General features: G+C 54.7%; 1 protein-coding gene across 1 annotated transcript; it reads right to left on the bottom strand.

Annotated features, from left to right (window-relative positions):
- Positions 1-946: 946 nt before the first annotated feature.
- Positions 947-22,534, bottom strand: NPC1L1 (NPC1 like intracellular cholesterol transporter 1). The gene is made up of 19 exons (XM_032305548.1): positions 17,547-22,534; positions 15,209-16,737; positions 13,335-13,435; positions 12,778-12,950; positions 12,480-12,608; positions 12,091-12,273; positions 11,539-11,653; positions 11,302-11,429; positions 10,773-10,910; positions 10,514-10,603; positions 5,430-5,620; positions 5,128-5,252; positions 4,530-4,656; positions 4,396-4,451; positions 3,519-3,669; positions 3,162-3,393; positions 2,961-3,074; positions 2,719-2,881; positions 947-2,206 (listed from the first exon to the last, which is right to left on the bottom strand). Exons 1-19 carry the CDS (start codon positions 17,598-17,600, stop codon positions 2,019-2,021), a joined length of 3,987 nt encoding a protein of 1,328 aa, XP_032161439.1. The 5' UTR covers positions 17,601-22,534; the 3' UTR covers positions 947-2,018.
- Between the last annotated feature and the right edge of the window lie 2,848 nt (positions 22,535-25,382).

Here is a 25,382-nt window from a genome sequence, read left to right on the forward strand (position 1 = left end):
ACCGAGATGCCTGACAGACACGACCTTGGCCAGGCGACGAGAGTCAATGCCAGCAGTGGGAAGTCACAGGGATACCAGGCACCCTTCATACAATCTGCTGAGAAGGGCACTCCACCTCTGTGGTCTCACAGCCAAAGACCTGTAACTTCAGTCTAATTAGGAGAAAAACGCCAGACAAGCCCCATTTGAGGGACATTCTACCAAACTCCTGACCAGTGCTCCTTAACTGTCAAGGTCATCACAAACAAGGAAAGTCTGACAAACTATCACAGCCAAGAGCCTAAGTAGACATAACAAGTAAATGTCATGTGCTGTCCTGCATGGGATCCTGGGGCAGAAAGAGGGACACCAGGTAGACTTAGCCGTTATTAATACTGGTTTATGAATTGTACACTGATAAAGGTACTATGCTAGTATGATATATTAATCAGGTAAAATGGGTGTGAGGCCTATAGGAACTCTCTCTACTATCTTTGCAATTTTTCTGTAAATCGAAAACTATTTTAAAAATGTTAAGTTTGTGGGGTGCCTGAGTGGCCCAGTGGGTTAAAGCCTCTGCCTTCGGATCAGGTCATGATCCCAGGGTCCTGGGATCGAGCCCTGCGTCGGGCTCTCCGCTCAGCAGGGAGCCTGCTTCCCTTCCTCTCTCTCTCTGCCTGCTTCTCTGCCTACTTGTGATTTCTGTCAAATAAATAAATAAAGTCTTTAAAAAAATTTTTAAGTTTGCTTTCAAAAACTGTATTTTAAAAAATTATAATCAGGGGTGCCTGGGTGGCTCAGTGGGTTAAGCCTCTGCCTTCAGCTCAGGTCATGATCTCAGGGTCGTGGGATCAAGCCCCACATCAGGCTCTCTGCTCAGCAGGGAGCCTGCTTCCTCCTCTCTCTCTCTCTGCCTGCCTCTATGCCTACTTGTGATCTCTCTCAAAAAAAATAAATATTTTTTTTAAATGATAATCATCCATAATCCTACCCTTCCCCCCACCAAGAGCAAGTGAGATGTGCTGCATTGGTGTGGGTCTAGGGAGAGAGGCTCCCTTATCTGCTGCTGGTGGGAGTGTGAAGAGAGCAGCCGCTCTGGGCACGTTTCATCTGTACCCGTTCCTTAGCTCGGCAACACCACCTCCAGGTAACCCTCCCATGTATGCACAAGGAGACGTACAAATCCATGCTCAGCCTCATAGAGGTTCCTGCTCTGTACCTGAAATCCCACAGGTGCAATGAATTTCAGGATTTAGGTTTCTAGAAAAGTAACATGATGCTCACCTTGCCTTAGGTATTACCCCGCACCAGGGCCTGTGGCTATACACATTGGAACCAGGCTCGCTGTGTGCCCGATACCTGACTACGCCCATCAAGGACACCAAAGGGTATAACACCCCATTCGTGAAGAGTATAAATAGACACACTAGACATACCTTGTCTGGTCTTGTGACCAAATGAGTTTGCCCCAAACTTACAAAAGAGAAGGAAAATAAACTAGATTTCCAGAGATTTGGGGATTTGGGAATTCTGCATAAGTGATTATGGAGCTGGAGTGGAAAAGTAATTGGGAGCAATGTGCCCACCAGCAAGGTGACGGGAGGAAACCACTAGTTCACACAGGGGAACCCAGTGGGGCCACTGCCACGAGGACTCGGCAGGTCTGCACAGCCCCCGTGAATAGATCTAACTTGTGTAGCCTGGGAAACTCGCGAAAGCAGACGTCAAGCATGATTCCATTTACGAAACATTTTTAAACCTGAGATAATACTATATATTGTTTACATATAGACACATGGAATTAAAGTTTCAAAACTTGCACGAAGAAGACACACGCCAAGTTCGAAGGACAGGAACAGGTCACACCCACGCTGCCACATGCCGCCTTCTGTGTAATCATGTCCTTACCAGTCCGACCTGATGGCCAGAGGAGATCCCACTACAGGCACCCCCATGGGAACAGCCTCTCCCAGACCTGAGTGGGAGGACCTGCCAGGGACCCCTATCAGGAAACCCGCATGGCCCTGGGATCATCAGAACTAGTGTCCACTGCGGGGCAGAGAGCTGTGAAGGCCACTCTTGGAGGAATGTTCAAAGCCGTAGTTGACGTAGGTACTGCTGGAGGTGGATGTCGGGCCTGGGTGGCTCGGGCAGGATGCCATCCTGAGCCTGGTGGCCTCTTCCATCTGCTTCTGCTCCAGCACTAGAGCTGCGTTGACGTCAGGCCCTGCAGGGAACAGCCACAGAGGACCACGGTCAGGGGGGCCATGTGCTGAGCAGGAGGCTCCTCGCTGCCCTGAGTAGGTCAACGGGAGGAGGAACAGCTTTTCTCTTAGCAAGCAGGCCTTGCTGGGTACAGCTACAGGACGTTCCAGGAAGAAAGGACACAGCGGTGCACAGGGAGGCTGGGATGTGCTCTGCGAGATAGAGCGATAGGACTGGTGGGGTCGACTGCGTAGGAGAGGACCTGCGGGGCTGGGAGTGCTGAGTGCGGGGTGGGGGAGGCCCCATTCGGTGCAGGGGGCGGGGCTGATGTGTGGGCGGGGCCCTGATGGGAGGGAAGGATGGAGCGGGGGCGGGGCCGCTGGGTGGGCGGGGTCCTGCTGGGCGGGGTCCTGCTGGGCTGGGACTGCAGGGGCGGGGGCAGGGCCGCTGGGTGGACGGGGTCCTGCTAGGCTGGGACTGCAGGGGCGGCGGGGCGGGAGGGCCTGCCCTGCGCGCAGGCGCCTGGGCGCTCACCCAGGTAACTGAGGACCACTGGCAGCAAGACCAGGCCGTGCAGCAGGCCCAGCACAGTGATGAGGAGGTTGAGGCGGAAGAAGAAGATCTGGATGAGCTGCGCCTTCGCCAGGCCCAGCACGAGGATGCCAGGCAGGTTGGTCATGGCCACGCCAGCGAACACCTGGGGGTCACAGGCAGGCGTGAGGCCAAGCAGGCGGTGGGGGGCGGAGGGGGGAATGGGAGGCGGTGGGCCCACTCACAGCACTGCCCATGAAGACGGTGGCCTCCTTGGCCCTTTCCAGCCGGGTGGGCCGGGTGCTGACCGCAAAGGCGCGGGTGATGTGGGACACGAACTCCACGGAGATGCCCACTGCCTAGGGGCAGAGAGGGGCGTTAGGCGAGCGAGGGCCAGGGCGCAGGGTCTCTGGAAGGCAGCGGAGTGTCGGGCGAGGGCGGGTTACCGTGACCAGGTTGATAAGGGACACAGCATTGTAGCTGATGCCCCACAGGGCCATGAAGCCCACGGTGTCCACGAGGATCATGACGATGGAGAACAAGTTGAGGAGGCCCGAACGCAGGTCCATGCCCAGCAGCAGGCAGCAGACGATGAAGGTGGGCAGCAGGCAGATGGCGAGCATGAAGAGGCCCTCGGGGACCACGTTCAGGTACTGCTCGTAGAACACGTTGGTGATCCTGCAGGCGGCGGGGCGCTGTCACCGCTGGGGCTCGTAGCTTCCTGCGTGGGCCACGTCCACCCCTTGCCACCCCCTTCCCCTCGCTGGCCCCTTCCCCCCCTCCCTCTCCCCTCCCAGCCTCACGTGTAGGGGAAGACCTCGAAGGCCGGGTCGGTGCCAGGCACCTGCCGCAGGTAGGCGGTGATGTTGGCCGCCAGCGCGCGCGATGCCCTCAGAGCCTCCGTGTAATCCTGCGAGTTCCGTAGCGGCTTGTGGTAGGCCATAAACCGCGAGGCTACGCCCGAAGGGGACAGGGGGCAGAGGAAGGGCAAGGTCAGAACCCGCTGCAGGTGCCCTCAGACCCTGGGGCACATCCGGGCGCAATCAGGGTTCGGAGGCCACCACAGTGGAACATTCTTCCATAGTGAGCAAGGGGCCCAGCCTTCGGGTTTCCAACCGCAGCCCTGCAGTCGGTCCTACCCCCCAGGGAGCCCCAGGCCCAGCCTGCCTCTGCCCAGTGCACCCTAAAGATGCCTCCCAGATATACCCATATGCTGTGCTCTAGGGCTTCAAAACATGCCTTGGGTTTTTCAGACTAAGTCAATTACTTTTCCAGCATGCATCCTTCCAGAGGGAAGATCCGGAAGGGGAGACAGAAAGGCGAGAGCCGTTCCGCTGACAGGGTGAGGGCAGGCGGTGCAATGGTCATCCGTTTAGCCCGCTGCCCATATCGGCCGTGGTTTGTGCATGTGAGTGAGGGGTGTGGCTGACCCCCCAGCGCTCGAGGAGTCCCGGAATGTCCCGCTGACTGAGGATTTGGGGGAGGGGAGAGGGGAACAGGGCACACAGGGGTGCAGTCAGAGAATGGGGACCACGGCCTCTGAGGACAGGGCCAGTGGAAGGCTCCCCAGGAAGGAGGAAGGGGAGACCATCCCAGATCAAGAGGCCCTTCCCAGGGGCTTGCGGTGACCCCCCAGGGCCGCTGCTTCTGGCCGTCCCCACCAAGTGAGGCCAGGCTTACCTAAAATCTGGCCGTCTTGTCCCAAATGCACAGAGGTGTTATACGCAGCCAGTCCCCTGCAAGGCCAGAGCAAGGGCTTCATCAGGGACCTGGCCACCCTCGAGGGCCAGCTGTGCTCCCCACCCTAGGCTTACCCTTTGGGACATTTGATGTTCGGGGGATCGCTCAGGAACCAGGGAAGGTACTTCTGGAACTGCTCCTCCGAGGGCCTCACAGGGCCAAGCGTCAGGCTAATGCAGTTCTTCAAGCAGGCCAGGGAGTCTGCAAAGATGGGGGGACTCTGGGCAACGGCCCCCCAGCCCAGGCCAGGCGGCCCCCCATTCCCTTGCAGGTCCCCGGGCACTGCTGCCACCGAAACACACAACACACGTGTAACAGGTGTGCTCTGGCAGAGGAGGGGCTCCCCTCTCGGTCACGGAAGCTGCCTGCAAGTCTAGCAGGTGGGAGAGCCAAGCAGGAGGCTGAGAAATGACCCCCCACGGCCTCCCCTCTCCGCTGACAGATGAGACTCCTCTGAGGCCAAGGCCGAATGCTAGGTGCGGCTCTCCCTCCCACCCGCGTGACTGCAGCTTGGGGTGCACTCACCCCCGCATGTGCTCCAAGCCCATACCCCCACCCTGACTGACCCTGCGAGAGCACGGAAGGGGTGAAGAGGGCCTAGCCATGCTCCTTCCCTTGCCGCAGCTTCCCAAGTGCTGGAAGGCCAGGCGTCCCCAGAGACCCCATACTCACTGACGGTTGAGGGGCAGAATTCGCCTTTATTAGGGCCGTAGATGTAGAGGCGGCAGCAGGAGGACGGGGTCAGCCAGTCGATGAAGTCATCCACCCAGGAGGAGGCGGGGATGGCCAGGTAAGACCTGAGGGCCAGGAGAGAGGACGCTGGGTGGGGGCAGGACCCGGCGGGCGGGCAGTGAGTCCTTTCTGCAGTGTCCCCCTCCCCCGCAGGCACGGGGCAGCGGGAGGACAACTGCGTGGGGTCAAGGAATCCGCAAGCGGGGCGGGGGGCACAGACAGGGCTTGGCAGGGGCACTCACTCCTCGGGGAACTCGGTGGCATATTGTATCTTCTGGGTTAAGGAATAGCTGTCACATCCTGCGCTGGAGCAAATGGCGTTCATACCCGCCTCACTGGAGAAGTTGTAGCCCCCTGTGGTGACAAAGTAGACTGGGGCCCCCACCTCGAAGTAGCGGTTCAGGCTGAAGAAGTAGTCCAGCAGGTATGAGTCCTAGAACAGAAGATAGTCCCGGGGCTGGGGCCTGACTCACCTGCAGGGGCTCACGGAGGCACGTGCACACTCACGGAAGCACATACACATAGAGGCACATATAGAGGTACATACACACTCACAGACACACATATACACACACTCATGAGATACATATTCCCGGAGGTATATACACGGTCAAAGAGGCACACACTCACAGAAGACATGCAAGAGGTACATCCTAACAGATACACGTGAGAGGTACCCGCACAGACGCCCACGCCCACACAGACCCGCTCCCGCAGATGCCCGCGCCCACAGAAGTACACTCGCAGTCACCTCGCAGAGGGGTTCGGTCGGAACTGTACCCACAGAGTACACACTCAAAGGCAGTCACATCCCTGCGTGATCACAGGGACACACACAGAGCACACCCACGTAGGTGTAAAGCACAGGAAGCGCGCGTGAGCACACTCTGACACACCCACACTCAGGTCCTGCCGCCCCTTCCCATTATCTCTTTTCTACCACAGCGACAGTCTAATGAGTTGCTCTGTGACCAAAGCCCACACGCGTGTGCACCTGTGAACGTCTGCCTGCACACCTGCAAGGCCGTGTGTCAGGCAGCTACCTGATCTATTCCCTTCCCCTGAGTGGTGTCAGAGAAGATGGCATAGAAGTACCAGGCATCTGTCCCCTGACCTGGGCAGCCCTGGGCGGGCAGCACCTGTCTGATAGAGCTTGGCGCTCTGGGGTCTGCTAAGGGCTCGCAGCTCCCTGGAGGAGGCCCGGAAGCTGAATCATGATCCATGGCAGCAGCCTTTAGCTCTCAACATGGTAGTGGCCAGCCGGCCACGTGCAGGCACTTTGCACACAGCTTGTGGGGTCCAGTGTGGGACATGAAGACCCCGGCCCCCAAAGATCACGTATTTGCATTCTGACCACTGGCCACTGCTCTGACCTCAGTGGTGCAGAGTCAGGCTGCCGCTGTCAGCTCCCCTTCTCGAGCTGGCGTGATTGTCGAGGTGTCTAATTGACTAGTTACGGGTTTATTAAGTTGCCTCTTCATGTTTTCCCTTTTCCCCCTTTTGGCAGCCAGACATATAAAGAATGGGACATTCAAAGGCAATCACAAATACAAGTGAAGTCACCACACATTACCCGGGCAAGGCTTGGGCTCAGAAAATACCTGATAAGACTTTAATTTTACAGCTCAGTCTAATCTCCAGGACAGGGACACCGGCAACAATCACATTTTTTTAAAGCAAACCCCCAGGGAAAGGGGAGAATCTGATCTTTAGAGTTAGCATACGGTAAGACTCAACTGTCCATTTCTCAACAACCGTCACAGACACACAATCAATCAGGGAAGTATGGCCCGTACCTAGGAACCAGCACTCACTAACAGGTGATCTCGAGAAAGACCAGATAGTGGATGCATCAGACAGACACTTCAAACTCCTGTTTTAGGGATGCTCAGAGGGCAGCCGGACAAAGCCAGGAGAAACAAGTGTGAGCACACAGGAGCACTTAACCAACAGAAAACATGAAATAGAACCCAGAAAGGAATTTCTGAGCTGGAAAGTACGAGGATTACATGAAAAATCCTGGTCATAGATTATATGATCTTATGTACATGAAACTCTAAAATTCCACTCCAAACCCCTTTTAAATAAATCCAGCAAGGTTGCAAGTTACGAGATTGACGCACAAAAAAAAATCAGTCTCATCTCTGTACAGGAGCACTGACTAGCCCAAACAGAACTAGGGAAAGCCTAATTATAATAGCATGAAAAGAATAAAGTACTTAGGAATTAATGGTCACACAAGGGGTGAATGGCTACACGCTGACAGCCACACAGCATTGCTGAAAGTAACTAAAGGACACACCAGTGGGAAGATATCTGCGTCTGTGGGGTGGAAAACTGACTATTGTTCAAGCCGCTAGAGAGTCTCCACATTCAATGCAATTGGTCCAGAACCCAATGACCTTTCTTGCAGAAACAGAAAAATCCACCCTAAAATTCACAAGGGACTCCAAATAGCGCAGACAATCTTTAAAAGAACAAAGTTGGAGGACTCAGGGCGCCTGGGTGGCTCAGTCAGTTGGGAGTCCGACTCTTGATTTTGGCCCAGGTCGTGGAATCCAGCCCTCCTTAGGCTCCACACTCGATGGGCAGTCTGTGTGGGATTCTCTCTTCCTCTGCCCCTCCCCATGCTTGCTCGCTCTCCCTCAATAAATAAATCTTTAAAAACAATGTTGGAGTGCTCACATCTCCTGGTTTCAAAACTTGCCACAAAAATACAGTAATCAAATCAGTGAGGTGTTGGCATGGAGAAAGACACACAGACCAACCGAATGGAGGAGCAAGCCCAGACACAAACCTTGGCATATATGGTGACATGGAATTTGACAAAGGAGTGAAGGCCATTCAGTGGGGAAAAGGAGTCTCTTCAGCAGATGGTTCTGGGACAACGGGGCATCCACACACAAAAGAATGAAGTTGGACCTTCAAAAATATACACAACTATAGCAGCCATGTCCACAAGTGCCAAAATGTCCATCGACAGATGAAAGGATAAAGAAGATGTGGTCTATACACACAGTGGAGTATTACTGAGCCATCAAAAAGAATGAAATTCTACCACTTGCAATGACATCAATGGAACTAGAGGTATTATGCTAAATGAAATAAGTCAGAGAAAGATGATTACCATATGATCTGACTCCTGGATTATAAGATACAAAACAGGATCACAGGGGAAGGGAGGGAAGAATAAAACAAGATGAGATCAGAGAAGGGGGCAAACCATAAGAGACTCTCAACTCTAGGAAACAGACTGGAGGTTGCTGGAGAGGAGGTGGGTGGGGGGAAGTGGTAACAGTGATGGGCCTTAAGGAGGGCACGTGATGTGATGAGCACGCAGTGTCATATGTGACTGATGAATCACTCACCTCTATCTCTGAAACTAGTAATACACTGCATGTTAACCAAATTGAGCTTAAATTTTAAAAAATAATATATATGTTATATATATATACATATAATTACATATAATTTTGGTTATATGCTATTAAACAATTATCAAAATATCTGTATCTCTTTACAAATTTTATACAAAGATTTATACTCTTTCTCTAATGTGTTATCTCTTTTATATAAGGACATTTTCTTCTGTTATTAGCTTTTAATAATGTAAACTTGCTTTGATTTCTGTGTGCCTCATCCTAGTCAGATAATGAAGTGACTATGCAATCTATAAGAAAACAATTATATAAGGAAGTGTTTGTGACACAGGTATGATAATTTTTTACATTAATAAAGTAATCACAATAAAAAATTATACACAACTTTGGGGCACCTAAGTGGCTTGGTCAGTTGAGCGTCTGACTCTTGACCTCAGCTCAGGTCTTGATCTCGGAGTTGTGAGTTCAAGTCCCATATTGGGTTCCACACTGGGTATGGAGCATACTTAAAAAAAAAAAAAAGGAAAAAATATATATAACTATGTACAAAAATTAACTCAAAATGGATCCAACACTTAAGAGTTGAATTTTTAATACCCTTAGCAGAAACATAGGAGAAAGGCTTCAAGATCCTGGATTTGGTGATTATTGCTTGAATGACACCAAAAGCCCAGTGAACAAACAGAAAAATAGGCAAATTGTACTTTATGAAAATGAAAAACTTTTTTAAGGTTTTATTTTTAAGTCATTGCTATACCCAGCATGGGGCCTGAACTCACGACCCTGAGATCAAGAGTCACAGTCTCCTCTAACTGATCCAACCAGGCACCACGACAATTAAAAACTTTCATTCAGGGCGCCTGGGTGGCTCAGTGGGTTAAGCCTCTGCCTTTGGCTCAGGTCATGGTCTCAGGGTCCTGGGATCAAGCCCCACATTGGGCTCTCTGCTCAGCAGGGAGCCTGCTTCCCCCACTCTCTCTCTTCGCCTGCCTCCCTGCCTACTTGTGATCTCTCTCTCTGTCAAATAAATAAATAAAATCTTCAAAAAAAAAAACCTTTCATTCATCAGAGGACACTACAAATAGAGTAGAAAGGCAACAGATATGAATGAAGGAAGCATCTGCAAACCATGTATCTGATAAGGGATTCTACCCAGAATATCTAGAGAATTCCCCAAATTCAACAAAGAAACAAAACAACAACAAAAAAAGGAAGTTGTTTCAAAAATGGGCAAAACACTTGAACAGACATTTCTCCAAAGAAGACACACAAATGGCCAATGAGTGCATGAAAAGGTGTCCAGCATCACTGATCATCAGGGAAAGCAGATCAAAACCTCACTGAGATACCCCTTCACACCAGGATGGCTGCCATCAAAGCAGAAAAAGAAAAAAGCCAGAAACAGCAAGTGTTGGCATGGACGTGGAGACCTCATGCCCCTGGAGCGCCATGGCGGGGTTGTAAAACAGAACAGCTGTGTGGGAAACAGTATGGCGGTCCTCAACAAATTAAAATTAGGATTATCATCCGATCCAGCGGTCCCACCTATGGGAACACATCCAGAAGAATGGGAAGCCCGTTCTGGAAGAGACAGCTCTGCATGCTTGTTCATAGCAGCCTCAGTCCTACCTGCTCGAACATGGAAAGAACCCGTGTCATAGCAGACACATGATGGATAAACAAAATGTGGTGTGTGTGTGTGCGTGAAAATCCCCAGCCTGGAAGAGAAAGGAGCCCCCGACCCGCTCCCGCGTGGCTGAACCTGGAGGATGCCATGCTGAGTGGGAGCCGCGCACAGAAGGACACGCTGTAGGGTCCTGGCTCCGGGAGGTGCTGGGAGGCGTCCAACCCACGCTGACTCAGCACCACCTGCCAAGCCCCCGCCCCCCAGCCCTGTCCCTGACTCTCCTGAACCCCAGGGGAGTGAGGCCACCAAGCAGGCTCACCTTGGGCAGAGCCAGCTCCTGATCCAGCCCCACGCTGATGTGGCACATGAAGTAGAGCCCCACTCCAAACAGGCCCGTGAACAGCAGCAGCTGGGGAGAGGGGGAATATTCTGGAGCTGGGTGGACGTGAATCCCAGCCATCCAGGGCGTGAGCCCCAGCGGGCCCGGGCAAGCCATCAACCTCTCCATGGACTGCAGGACCAGGCGCCAGGCTAGCAGACCCTCCCGTCCCCCCTGCCGCACCTCCCGCCCCACTCACCACGACCCCGCGCATGACCCGGTGCAGCAGGAGTGGGACATAGAACTTGCGAAAGAACCAGAGCAGGAGCCCCTCACTTTGGTCAGATGGGGGCAGCTTCGGAGCGCCCACGCAGCAGCAGACATCCAACCGGGAAGCCTGAAAAGAGACAGACCCTTGGGATGGTCCCAAAGCAGCCCCCGGAACTGCCTCCCTCCTGTGGAAGTGCCTCCCCAGGGGACGTCCCAGAGTGCTTTGTTGTTTGTTTTTCTGTCTTGATTAAACACCTCTAAACTTTGCACTGTCGCAGAAACGCTAGCTCCCTCATCTCATTTACGTTTTTTTACTCGACCTTTCGTACTTTGCAGGTTTGATAGTATTCCCCTAAACCACCTTTTCTCTGGGGCCCTGGGGGCTTCATGCCCACACAGCGCAGCACCTGTCCCTGCACCCAGCCCCTCTCTCTGAGCCTGCTCTGTGAAGGCATGAGGCTCCCCCACCCCTGCAGAGATGAGCCTGGGCAGGTCCCTGGGTCCTGCACCACCCCTACCTCCTGCCTCCTGCTGTCCAGAGAAAGCAGGGCCACAAAGGCTGACACCTGGAGCAGGAAGTCAAGAACGATCGCAAAGCCGGAGGTCAAGGCGAAGGTTCTCACAGCTGGCATGGGGGTCAGGGCCCCTGGAAGGTGCAGGGGTGAGTCTCAGGGCATGGTGTCTGCTCAGAGGAGCGCAGGGAAGGGGGCTGCCCACCCCCAGTGCCCCCAGCCCCCCTGGCCACCCAGGCTCACCGAGAAAGAAGCAGATGGCCTCAGACAGGCTGCAGAGCAGCATACTGGGGGCCACTCTGCCCAGCGCGCGGCCAATGTGGGCCTCTCGCCGCTCCTCAGGCTTCCGAGGCAACCTCTGCATGGGGACATCAGGGCCAGTGTCCAGAGCCAGCCATGGGCAGGGAGCTGGCCTGTCTGTGCCTGCAGTCTGCCCGTCAGGAGCAGAGCCCACCAATGCTCTCTGCCTCGACCTCTTCTTAGGGTCTGGCCCAGACACATGCTTGGCGCACGCACTTCGGGACTCGTTCCAGCACGCCCCTGGGTCCCTCAACGTCCGCCCACAGGAAAGGCAGATCAACTCGGACTGCCCATCCGTGGCATGCCATGGGGGAGGCTGTGTGGTGCCACGTGATGCCCCACAGAGGGCATGGCGGCCCGAGGGAGAGTAAGTGCAGGGGACAGCGCATCACAAAGATGACACGAAACCGTCTGTGGTCTATGTGCCCGTGTCTGCCCACGCACGAACAGAGTTGGCCTGGCCCCGGGGGCTGCAGGAGCCCCCCGCCCTCTCACCTGGTACTCCAGAACGAAGATGAAGATATTGTCGGCCCCCACGGCCAGCACCAGGAAAGGCACCACCTGAAGGATCACCAGGGAGGAGGGCACCCCCAAGTAGGAGAAGAAGCCCATGGCCGCCGTGACTGCTCCCAGCACCACCGCCACCCCGCCCAGGCCCAGCGTCACCTTGGAGTCCACCTGCAAGGGAATCAGGCTCAGCTCTGGGCTGCCTTGCGTCGCGGGGTGTTCTAAGGGTCAGCTTTGTGTCTGCTCCGGGGGCCTGTCCGAGAGCAGCGCACCTCCAAGAAGCGTTACCCCTTGGGGAGCCCCTGTGGGGAAGGTTCCGGATATCCTGACAAGCCAAGCCACCCCACCTTGCCCTCCCACCCGCCCCAAAGTCTCACCAGCACTCGGCGCCAGCTGGAGTAGCTGCCCAGGGCCAGGGAGATGTACAAGAAGATGACAATGTAGCTGACCCCAAAGATGGGCAGGTCCTGGGCCGTGGTGCGGTTGATCTCGTCCTCCAGGGAGCGCTGTGGACACACCCCGCCAGCCCCACTCACCCAGGGGCTCCTGGAGCCCCAGCAGGGCTGTGGTCCGGCCTCCCAGATGAGCAAGCCCAGGGCTGCTCAGGAGGGGAGGAACCCACCTGAGCCCCGTCCCGGGTCCCCTCCCCACAAAGCCAGGGACCCCGAAACCTACCTCCGCCATGAATGTGACCTGGAACCTGCCAGCTGTCTGCCGCTGGAAGGCTTTCATCTCCTCTAAGAAGGCTGCCTCCCAGAGCTTAACATGGGCCAGCCGGGGGTCCCCAGGTTCATAGTTGTTGAGGGAGAAGGTCATGATCAGGGCCTCCGCCTCAGAGTAGTCCTTCCCTGGGATGCAAAATGCTCAGCTACCCTCCTTCCTCACCTCTGCTCCCCTCCTCACGCAGCCTCCTCTCCCCCACGCCAGCCCATCCCTGTCTCCCCTCCCCTCTCCAGCCTCACACCTACTCCCCTCCCTATCCAAATCATGGTCTAACCCCTCCACCCGACCTCCCTCTTTTAGTCAAGGGCCAGATCTGTGAACCCAGGCACAGACCAGAGGACCTGAGCGAGCAGGGGAAAGCTGAAGGAGGTGGCAGGCCCACGGTCCCCTCCAGCCCCTGCTAGGACCGGCTACCCCCAAGCAGCAAGATCCCATCACTATTCCCTCCCACCACTGCCCCTGCCCTATACGGCCCCCTCGCTGGCCTCCCCCAGGGCCACCTGGCTTACCTTTGTAGCCTCCCACGGCAAGGAAGGGGAAGACCGGACCTCCATAGTCAGCCATGCAGCTCAGGGCCAGGGCTGTGCCATCCTTGAAGGTGAGTGGGGCACTGGGGGCAGAAGGAAGGACCTTTCCTGGCCCTGTGCCTATTGCCAGGTCTGGTGCCAGCCCCAGGCTGCCAGCACCGGCACCTGACCCCATGGTCAGAACCGTTTCTCCCAGTAAGATTTCATGCAACCCAACTCACAGAGGACCCTCTCCCCGCACAGCCGCCCAAGGTTCTGGGCTAAGGGCTGCACCCAGACAAGGTGGGTGGGCCTCACACACACAGCTCCCTGGGGGACACCAGGAATTCTCCCCTGGGGTCAGCACAAGTAGCTACATGGACCTCGCACCGCTCAGCCTCCTCCCTCGCCAGCCTGGAGCCCTCCAGGCCTGAGTTCAGATTCTTCTTTCTGCGGACAGGTGAGTAGCCCAGGGCCTCGGGCACGTCTCTACTGAGCCTTCCTGCAAACACATCCTGGGCACAGGGATGAAGCGTTCTTTGTGAGTACGTCCGTCACCAGCTGTCTTGGGCATGCTGGCTGCCTGGGACCTGGAGAGGCTCACGACACCCCTGGGCCTGTTTTCCCATCTCTGGAATGGGCATCATCAGCCACCGGAGAGCTGTTGTGAGCTTCCAAAATCAAAATCAAGCCGGCGTGAGCTTTGGACCCAGGGCCAGAGCTTCCTTCCCAGCCCGCCAGCCAGGGCCAAGCACAGACTCTGGGAAGCGGCCCAGAGTGTGGGCTTCCCCGAGGGGCAGGGCCCTGGGTCTCCCTCCACTAATCCAGTGGTTCTCAGTGTGGCGTCAGGGCCCAGGGTCTGCAAGGCCAGAACTATTATAACCACTAAGATGCTGTTTGCCTTCCCCCTTATTTGACAATTTAAGGGGTACAGACGGTTCACCAAGACAGCCTCAGGCTCTGTATTGCAACTGACAGCTAAGACAAACCCCTGTTGACTCCGGTGCAGTAGCAAAGCTAACCCCAAGCCCGTGGAAGGCTGTTGCAACCTCTCTCCCTTGTCTGGCGCATAGGGGTGAGGCCGCGCATTCTCAATGGGCTCCGGACCAGGGCCCGGCTGGACTCTATCTAGCGGACACTGTGCCACCTCTGTGGACTTGCGATGGGCTCGGTACTGTTGTTTGTAAAGAACTAACACAGATGTTTTCTTTTATGTTCTGCTTTCTCATGTGGGAGAGGTTGGGGGACCTGGGTCTCTCCAGATGCTGGGGACCTCTGTCCACTGCAGCCTCAGACAGCCTCAGCCACTGCCTGCCCACGCGCCGCCCTCCAGGCTGGGGTGGCCCGGGAGCCTTCACTCCCAGCCCCAAGGCCTGGAAGCCTCCTTAGCTTCCTGGTTTGCCCTGTGGCAAAGAGGAGGCAGCTGGGACTGAGCCCCAGAAGCTCCAGGCTGTGTGGCCGTCTCCTGCCCAGGGGACACCCAGCCCAGGAGTGCAGAACCTGATCTGAGCCCCAGCCCCTGCCCTGGCCCAAGGGCACCTTGCGGGGGACCCTGCTGGCCTCCAGGGCCTGTGCGGAAGCCCATGCACGTGTGGGGCCGTCACATCACTCTGTAACACACAAAGCAAGGACGTGCAAGGATGCCACTGCTCTGTCCGAGTGGAGTGGAAGCCGGGAGGCCCAGATGGCCCCATGCAAATCTGCAATAGCCAGTGAGAGCTCACGGAGAGAGCGGGCCCTTGGGGGAGACGTGGAGAGAAAGGGGGTGGTCTGGGTCTAGATCTGAGACCCAGACATAGAGCCACCTGGGAGCCTAGTGGCCACGAGGCCCTGGCGCGTACAGCAGCCCCGGCTGGGGCAGGCTGTGGGGGACTCACTTGACGCAGTAGAGGAAGTGGTCCCTCCAGTCCACCTGGGAGGTCTGCCCCGTGAGTGTCTGGTTGGCCGTGAGCAGCAGGTGCGAGCGATTGCTCTGGAAGTACTGCAGGAGGCTGTTGACGCAGCAGTCGGAGAGACTGGCATTGTGCGGGTTGAGGGGCGCAAAGCAGACGTCCCGCAGTGAGATGTTGCGCTTCTCGTTGGGCGACCACACCTGTAGGTTGCGCAGCCTCTCCTGCAGCTCGAGCAGCTCCAGCAGGACGTCTAAGGCCAGGATCCCGCTGAAGTTCTTGGGCCCGAGCAGCAGGGAGTCGTAGTGGTAGCTGGGCTGCCCAGGGGCCGTCAGGATCACCTGGTTGGTCCGGAGGAAGGGGCCGAAATGCTGGTCGTGGAAGGCCTTCTCGCTGCGGGCTTGGCTGCTGGGGGCCGACCACAGCTCCACGGGGTCCGTGGTCAGCTGCAGAAAGGCTAGGCCCCCCGACAAGGCCACCACCATGGCAATGGACAGGAGGAGGACGGTCAGTGGCCACGAGGCCACCCACGTGCCCCAGGCCTGGAAGCACCGGCTGAGGACAGTGTGGGTGGAGAGGCTGAGTCTGTCGGACAGGCTTGTGCCTGCTTTGGGGTCCGGTGTCTTGTGCCGGCGGCGGGACGTGACCAGGCGGGTCGCCACCAGGAAGGTGGTGAGCAGGACAAACGCGGAGCAGAGGAGGATGACGAGGACCAGCCCGCCCGCCATCCGGCCCAGGTAGAAGGTGGCATCCAGGGCCTGGGGCCGGGCGATGACAGGGCAGGATGCGGCGCAGTCCTGGCAGGAGCAGGCGGCCGTGCCGTTGCCGTGGGACACATTGCATGGCTGGACCTCCCCGTTCAGAGGCTGTATCCCACTGCCGGGATCATGGCCAGGCTCCAGCAGGTGGAAGGTGATGTCCAGAGGAGCCAGGCCATTCCCCGTGTCCCCCTGGAAGTTGAGCCAGCGCTGAGCAGTGCAGAGGGCGGAGCCATACACACCGCACATGGCGCCCACCGCCAGCGTGGCGGCCGCGGGGATGCGTACCCGGCTGCACGAGTCGTAGGTCCGCTGCGCGAAGTCGTGCTGGTAGAAAGCCTCGTAGGCCACCACAGCCGGGGCCCGGCCACCCCCACCCCCCGCCACGCGGGTCACGTTGATGAAGAGGCTCTGGTCGGGGCTGCAGGTGTTGTGGCAGTGCAGGTTCACGAAGTTGTCGGAGCAGGCGGGGCAGCGGGTGAGCAGGGCCTTGGTGACTGCCAGGCTGGCCTCGAGGGACACCAGCTGCTTGGAGGAGCAGCAGGCATACGTGGAGTTGGGCCCCGCGTAGAGGCGGGGGCAGATGCGCCGGAGGAGGGTCAGGTGGTCGCCGGAGACGAGCACAGCACGTGTGTTGGACAGGCAGGACACATTGGACAGCGGGGCCAGGCCCCCGGACAGCTCCGGGTTCCTCCCACACTCATCGTAGAAAGCGCAGTAGCCGGGCTGGTGGATGGGGGTGAGCAGCTCGCCCTGGGCCTACGGGCAGGGCGACGTCAGCACGGTCCCCCACCGGGCAGCATCTCGGGAGGCTGACGGGCAGCAGGGGCCGAAGGACCCGGAGCAGGGGCAGGCGTGGGGGGCACTGCTGGGAGACCCAGGGAGAGGTAGGGCCCCTCCCACAGTGTCTGGAGGACACCTCTGCCAGGCCACAGTGGTGGGGTCTCTGGAGAGGGAGGTGGCCGGACAGACCTGCATTTCACAAGGTCACAGTAGAGGGCAAGGGGACAGGTGGGGAGAATGGGGTGGGCTGGGGGACCCCCAGAGGCTGCTGCGTGGTCCCGCTGGGACCCAGTGGCCTCTGACAGGTCAGGGGCTGAGACCAAGTGGCCTTGCCCTCGAGGCATGGTTGCTTCAAAGGTGGCTGCCGTCTGCCTGAGCCGCGGCCCGTACACAGAGGCCCGGGGCCCCTCTTGGAGATTCTTGGGGCCCAAAGCCTTCGCCCATCCGCCCAGATGTGCGAGTGATGGAGAAACTTGAGGCAAGCACCCCGGAACTACCCGGCCTCCAGATGCTAAATCCTCGTCAGGTGATCCCCCACAGCACCCCGGGATGGGAGCCTCCCTCAACCCTCTGCTCCCACCTCAGGCCAGGACGTCCACGCACACCACAGATGGGAGGCACTCCGCCACCCCGGTCCCCAGGACCCCCACCTGCACCCCTCCCGGGGCTTCCTGGGATCCCTCATCCATCCAGGCCCTCCTCACTGTGGCCACGCAGCCACCAGCACAGTACTCCCCCAGGGCGGCGGTGGCAGAGTGGCTATGGCCGCCCACACCCAGACTCACCAAGTGCAGGAGCAGCGCCCACAGCAGCCAGCCCCTCGGGCCAGCCTCTGCCATCCCAGCACGGGAAGGGGTCCCAGGGCAGTGGGGCTAGGCCACGGGGACAGCCGGGGACAGCCAAGGGCTGGCTCTTGGAGACTCACAGTGCTTGTCGAGGTAGCTCATGTACTGAAACTCGGGGTGCACAGTGAGGCGGGCTCCCCGTCAGGGACAGCCTGGCCTGACTTGGCCAGGACCAATGGGGCTGAGCCCCACACCTCCCTCGGCTCCCCGCTGGTTAATGATCCACTTCTCCTCCCTCCTGCCCTTGTCCCCGTCTCTCCATAAGCCTCCCAGTGAGGTGCTGGGGTCTCCCCTGGGTCCACTTCCCAAAGCAAGAGCAGGCCATCCGAACCCCACTCAACACTCGCCCCCGACCTGTCCAGCCTCAGCGCCCCCTCTACCCAGCCCCCTCTTGAGACCAAGCCAGCTGGGGCCGGGACACACCCTTGCACTGTCAGCCTTAGCAACAGTTGTTAATTAATATTAACAACCTGATAACAGAGGGGACAGTTAGGGGTGGAGTGACCAGTGACAAATGTCCTCCTCTGGGTGGAGGGGGAAGATCGGCTCCCCTGACGGCACACAGAGTTCCCAGACGTGAGAGCCCAGGCCCTCCTCTGCCCGCCCCCTCCGTCCCATCCCGGCCAGGCCAGGCCTGTCCCCGCCAGCCCTGGAGGGACAGTGTCACCACGCAAACAGCGCAGGTGCACAGACTCACCTTCTGCTCCCTCCCTCGGGCTCTCCCTATCACCAGCGGTCCAGACCTTGGCCCCCGCGCGGAGGCTGGGCTGATAAGGGAGCCTGTGAGAGCACCTTCTGCGTGGCCGCCCACCCCAGGCAGCTGCAGGAAGAAGCCTGCTATCTCTAACCTCCCATGGCTCAAGGACCCTGGTCTGACTCAGAGGAGCCACCCCAGCCGTGCCGGGAAGACAGAAGCCGAGGGGGGCTCAGGCCCACCCTGAGTCAGCTCTGAGTCACCTCACGTAGAGAGGAGTCAAGGGCCCGGCCGTCCATGTGCAGTGGCTGTGGAGCCTCCAGCCCCCCCTCAGGGCTTCTGTCCCTGCTCCTGGATCTTCCCCCCAGAAGCAAAGCCTGAGATGGGGATGTCACGGCACACAGTTTATCACAGGTGACCCAGATGGCCCCAGCAGGGGCGCAGGGACGAGCCAGGGAGTGGAAGGAAGCCTGCGTGGTCTCCGGGGTCTCAGCTGACACACGCCCAGTCCAGAACAGAAGATGATCATGCTCCCCACAATCTGTGCGCGCCCAGGCTGTGTCCCGCAGAGCGACAGATCCAGCTCCTGGGCCGGTGCCTGCGTGTGTCGTATCATGCCTTAGTTTTCGGTTCGTGACTTTGTGCCCAACTGTTAGCTCCTCCATCTCGCACTGATTCAGACCGAGATCCTGGAGATCAGATTAGGGGGCCAAAAGGCGCCAGGCTTCTGTCCTGCGTGCCGGGCCCGCGGGCGCTTCCCTGGGCTAATCTGGAGCACGGTGATTAGCAGATCTCCTGGGCACTGGCGGGGGAAGGGCTCAAACGGCCGACACCCCAGTGCCGAAAGGCTTTCTGCTGACACCGGTGATACCCAAGCGCCCGGGACAGCAGCCTCGCCGTCACCGCGTGCCATCTCTGCTGTCAGGCCGGATGCCTCCTTTCCCAGTTTCCTTTGAGACAAGGGACATGGGGTCATGGGCCTGCTCTGGCCCAGAGAGGGGTGAGTGGGAGCGGGTCTCCTGGCTCAGAAGATGGCGCAGGGGAGAAGCCTGCCGGGGTCCGGCTGACAGATGCTGGACAGCGCGCCCCAGGCCTTCGGAGAGTCCGCGGTCTGGGCTGAGATGCAGGGGTCAGGCTGCAACACTCGGCCAGCCTGGCACGACCCTGGGCTGGGTGTGCGGGTGACGCTCTGACCAGCCCAGGTGCGCTGTGGGGACTCCCTGGGCGGCTGGCCTGGAAGGGGAGATGTAGGGTCTTGGCACCTCAGGGCAGCCTTCGTCTTCTCTGTTGTCAGAGCCCCAATGCTGTGTGCAGAAGGACTGTGTCTGCCGTGCGGGGGAGAGACGCTTCCCTGTCCTCCCTGCCTCCTTTGCAGCGGGCCGTGGTCCTGTGGTCCTGTTCTGGCCAGTGTGAAGACTTTTTTTCTCATGTGTCATATTTTTGGACTGGTCCCCTGTTTGCAGGAGATCTCACCCGCCCCACCACGGGCCACAGCCGGTTACTAACTGCGTGCGTTAGTGGGGTACCTTTGCTGCTGTCTATGACCCAGGAGGGACAGGTTACTATTAAGGCAAGTCCACGGTTTACGTTGGAGCTCACCCTTGGGGAGCTGTGGGATTTTACATCGTACAGAACAGTCTCTCTGCCTAAAACTCCCACACTCCACCTTTACCCATCCTGCCTTCCCAAAGCCCCGACCGCCACAGCTTTTCGTGCAGACGTTTGTTGGCGAGGCAAAACACACACCACAAAACTTACCGTGTCCACCATCTGAAATTCAATACCTGCGCACTGTGGTGCCGACATAACCACCGTCCCTCTTGTAAATAGGAGTTCTGTGCCTGCTAAACCCCACCTCCCCGGCCCCCCGAGACCCCCGCTCTGCTTTCTGTCTGCAAGATTCTGAGCACTCCAAGTGCCTCACGTAAGTGCGACCAGACCGTCCTTGTCTTTCCTGTGACTGGCGTATTGCACGGAACAGAAGGTCCCCACTCTTCATGCCCAGTGGAGCGGGCGTCAGCAGTTCTTTTTCTAAGGCTGAATGCTGTGCCATGGCGTGGACAGACCAGGGGCTGCTGAAGGACGCCCGGGGCTTCCACTGTTGGTTACTGTGAATAATGTCATGACCATGGGTGTGCTGCTTGCCTCCCAGACCCTGTTGCAAATCTTTGGGGTACGTATCTAGCCATGGAATTGCCAGACCACTAGGCAACTTTATTTTTAACTTTCTGAGGAGCTAGCCTATGGTGTCCCACAGTGGCTGCATCCTTCCACACCCCCACTTTTTCACACCCTCTGCATGGGGTTTGCCGCTGTTTCAACGGCAGCACTCCTGACGTTCTCATCTGCAGATCCCTGGAGAAGGGTCTCTCCGAGATCCGTGTCTAGCCTGCAGTCAGACGGGTGTCTTGTTTGGTTGTTTCTTGTTGCATATTTGATGCTTTATCAGAGATGTGGTTTGCAAATATTTTCTCCTGTTCTGTAGGTTGCCTTTTTACGTGGTTGACAGCAACCTTCAAGGCACCAAAGTTTTAAATTTTCACCGAGTCAGATTTGCCGATTTGCTAACGGTGCCTTTGAAGTCATAGCCAATGACTCACTGATAAATCCCATGTCACAAAGCTTTTGTCCTGGTTTCTTCTAAGAGTTTATACTCTAAACCCTCCCTTTTTAAAAGGGGGTCCCATGCCCAATGTGCGGCTTGAACTCATGATCCTAGATTGAGAGGGGCATTCTCCACTGATGGAGCCAGGCAGGCACCCCCACAATCTATGACCTCAAAATAATCTTTGAGGTCATTTTTGTATATGGTGTTAATAAGGGCTCAACTTCATTATTTCACACAATGGATATTCACTTTTCCAAACATTTCATGAAAAGACTGTCCTCTCTCCATTGAAAGGTCTTGGCACGTTTCCCAAAACTCATTCCACCATATACGCAAGGGTTTGCTTAGGAGCTGTTCATTTGGTGCCATCCCATTTGTCCATATGACTGTCTTACGCCAGCACCACTGTGTTCATTACTGTACATTTTTAGAGAGGGAGAGAGCAGGGAGAGGGGCAGAGGGAGAGAGAGAATCTTAAGCAGATTCCACACGCAGCACTGAGCCAAACATGGGGCTCTATCTCAAGACCCTGAGATCATGACCAGAGCCAAAATCAAGCGTCGGATGCTTCACGGACTGACTCCTGATGACTCTTTTTTTAATGTTAAGTTTTGAACTCAGGAAATGTGATGTCTTCCAACTTCATTCTCTTTTCAAGATTTTTTTTTTAAATCTATGTGAGGTCCCTTGAAATTCCAATATGAAATTCCAATATGATAGATTTTTCCATTTCTGCAAAAAATGACATTGGGATTTTGATAAGGATAGCATTAAATCAGTAGCTCGCTTCAGATAACAATATCAACTATTCCAACCTGTCCATGAATACAGGGTTCTATTCCAGTTCCATCTCCTTTAGTCTCTTTCAGCAATGTTTTCTCATTATTGGTCTAGAGAACTTTCACTTCCTCCGTGAATGTAATTCCTAAGGATTTTACTCAGTTTGATGCTATTGCAAAAGGAATTTTCCCCTCAGTTTCCAGAACAGTTTGTTCATTGTTCTTGTATAGAAATGCAACTGATTTTTCTGCGTAGACTTTGAAACTTTGCTGAATACCTTGTCTATTTGTTCTAACAGGTGTTTTTGTGAAGTCTTGAGGCTTTTTTACATATAAGACCATATCGTCTGCAAACAGAGATCATTTAACTTTTTCCTTTACAAGTTGGATGCCTTGTATTTCCTCTTCTCCCCTAACTGATCTGGCTGGGATTCCCTGTCGTATGCCGGGTGGGGTTGTGATTTGGGCATACTTGTCTCATTCTTGATCTTAGAGGAAAATCTCTCCATCTTGCATTGTGGGTAGGATGTTTGCTGTGGCTTGGTCATAGATGACTTTTACTATGTCGAGATATTCTTTCTACTCATAGTCTTTTGAGCGTTTTAATCATGAAAGTATGTTGGATTTTGTCATATGCTTTTTCTCCATCAATTGAGATGATGTAAATGGGAAATTTATTGGGATTTCCCCCTACATTTTGTTGATGTGGCGTAACACACCGAAATCATACTTAGTCATGGTGTTTAATCCTGCCAATATGCGCTAAACTCTGCTCACTAGAATTTTGTTGACTTTTGCATCAATATTCACAAGGGATATTAGTCCATCATTTCCTTTCTTGAATGGTTTCTTTGTCTGGGTTTGGCATCGGGAATGATGGCCTTTTCAAATAAGTTAAAAGCATTCCCGCCTCTTAATTTTTTAAAAAATATTTTATTTATTAATTTGACAGAAAGAGAGAGAGAGACAAGCAGGGGGAGCAGCAGAGGGAGAGGGAGAAATAGCAGGGTGTGGTCAGAGAAGACAAAGCATATGGTACCTACCTTTTCAAATGTTGGGATTTAATTTGGGGCTCAACCCCAGGACCCTGGGACCATGACCCAGGCGCCCCCATCCCTTTTTTTTTAATGTCATTGAACTGTACACTTTATTTATTTTTAAAGATTTTATTTATTTATTTGACAGAGATCACAAGTAGGCAGAGAGGCAGGCAGAGAGAGAGGGGGAAGCAGGGTCCCCGCTGAGCAGAGCGCCTGATGCAGGGCTCAATCCCAGGACCCTGAGATCATGACCTGAGCCGAAAGCAGAGGCTTAACCCACTGAGCCCCCCAGTTGCCCCCATCCTTTTCAATTTTTAGGGCAAGTTTGAGGAGAATGGGCGCTAGTGGCTCTTCAAATGTTTGGTAGAAGTCACTCCCAAAGTAATCGGGACCAGGGCTCCCCTTTGTTGGCGCCGTTTCTGATTGTTTCAATCCCCTCACTCATGTAGCTCTGTTCGGGTTGTCTGTTCTCTCCTGATTTGGTCTGGACAGGTTTTGTTGCTAGGAGTTTGTTCATTTTATCTGGGTTATTCAGTTGCTTGTCACACAACTGTCCACTGTGCTCTCTTACAACACTTTATGTCTATAGGGCTGGCAGTAATTTTCCCCATTTTCATTTATGATTTAGGCATTGGAGGCCCCTCTCTTCTTTTTTCTTAGTCAACCTAGCTACAGGTTTGTCAATTTTGTTGATCTTTTCAAAGAACCAACTTTAGGGTTCATTATTTTCTAGACTGTTTTCCTTCTCTCAATTCCATTGATCTCTGCTCTCATCTTTAGTATTTCCTTCCCCCTACTATCTTTGGGTTTAGTCTGTTCCTCTTTTTCCAGTTCCTTAAGCTGTAAAGTTAGGATGATGATTTCCGATCTTTTTTTTTTTTCTAACATAAACATTAATGGTTACAAATTTCTGCCTTAGTAACTGCTTTCATTGTATACCCTAGGTTTTGGTGTGCTGTGTTTTCATTTATCTTAAAGTATTTTCTTCTTCTTCTTCTCCTTCTTCTTCTTCTTTTTTGAGAGGGAGGACAGAGGTGCAGAGGGAGAAGGAGAGAGAGAATCTCAAGCAGAGTCCCCACTAAGCACAGAGCCTGACATGGGGCTTGATCCCATGACCAGAGTCATGACCCGAGCCAAAATCAAGAGTTAGATGCTTAACTGACTCACCCAGGTGACCCAGGCTTTGAGTATTTTCTGACTTTGTGATTTGTTCCTGGGGCCCTTGGTTGTTTTTGAGTGTGAGGTATGGTCTCCACAAGTTTGAATTTTCCAGTTTTCCTTCTGTTTCTGATTTTTATCTTTACTCAGATGTGGTCAGAGAAAATGTATCACATGATAGTTACCTTTTTAAAGATTTTATTATTATTATTATTTATTTGACAGACAGAGATCACAAGCAGGCAGAGAGGTAGGCAGAGATACAGGGAAGCAAACTCCCCGCTGAGCAGAGAGCCTGATGTGGGGCTCGATCCCAGGACCCTGGGATCATGACCTGAGCTGAAGGCAGAGGCTTAACACACTGAGCCACTCAGGCGCCCTGATATCTACCTTTTTATTTTATTTTTATTTTTTTAAAGATTTTATTTATTTATTTGACAGAGACAGATCACAAGTAGGCAGAGAGGCAGGCAGAGAGAGAGAGAGAGGGAAGCAGGCTCCCTGCTGTGCAGAGAGCCCGACGAGGGACTCGATCCCAGGACCCTGAGATCATGACCTGAGCCGAAGGCAGCGGCTTAACCCACTGAGCCACCCAGGTGCCCCTGATATCTACCTTTTTAAATGTTGGGATTTAATGTGTGGACTGACTGCATGTATATTTTGAAAAGAAAGTGGTTTTTTTTTTTTTTTTGCTGGTGGGCCGAGTGCTTTGTATTTGTCTGTTAGATCTGGTTGGTTTATTGTGTTGTTCATGTCCTCTATTTCCATACTTATGTCTGCACATCCTACCCATTATTAACAGGGGTCCTGGACTCTCCTACTATCACTGTAGGACTTTCTGTTTCTCCCTTCCAGTCTGTTCATTTTTGCTTGATAAATTTTGATGGTCTGTCATTAGATGCGTAAATGTTTATACACACTAATCTTCTCTGTACTGAACCTTGTACTAATATATAATGTCCTTCCTTGTCTCTTGTAATTTTTTTTTTTAGATTGTATTTATTTGTCAGAGGGAGAGAAAGAGAGCATGCAGGAGTGAGCAGAGGGGCAGAGACAGAGGGAGAAGCAGACTCCCTGCTGAGCAGGGAGCCTGATGCGGGGCTCGATCCCAAGACCCTGAGATCAACACCTGAGCCGAAGGCAGAGGCTTAACCCACTGAGCTGCCCAAGTGTCCCTCTTATAATCTTTTTTATTTAAAGTCTATCTTGTCCAATATTAGTATGGCTACCCCTCATCTCTTTTGGTAACATTTGCATAGAATATCTTTCTCCATGCTTTCACTATCGACCTGTGGGTTTATATGGCTCTCAAATGAGTCTCTTGTAGACAGCAGAGTTCGGATGTTTTCTTATCCATTCTGTCAACTTTTGACTTTTTATTGGATGGTTTAATTCATTTACATTTAAAGTAACTACTTTAAATTTAGTAACTTAAAAAAGAGGAACTGGGCATCAGGGTGGTGCAGTGGGTTAAGCGTCTAACTCTTGGTTTCAGCT

The sequence above is a fragment of the Mustela erminea genome, chromosome 11, assembly GCF_009829155.1.
Source record: "Mustela erminea isolate mMusErm1 chromosome 11, mMusErm1.Pri, whole genome shotgun sequence".
Lineage (NCBI taxonomy): Eukaryota > Metazoa > Chordata > Mammalia > Carnivora > Mustelidae > Mustela > Mustela erminea.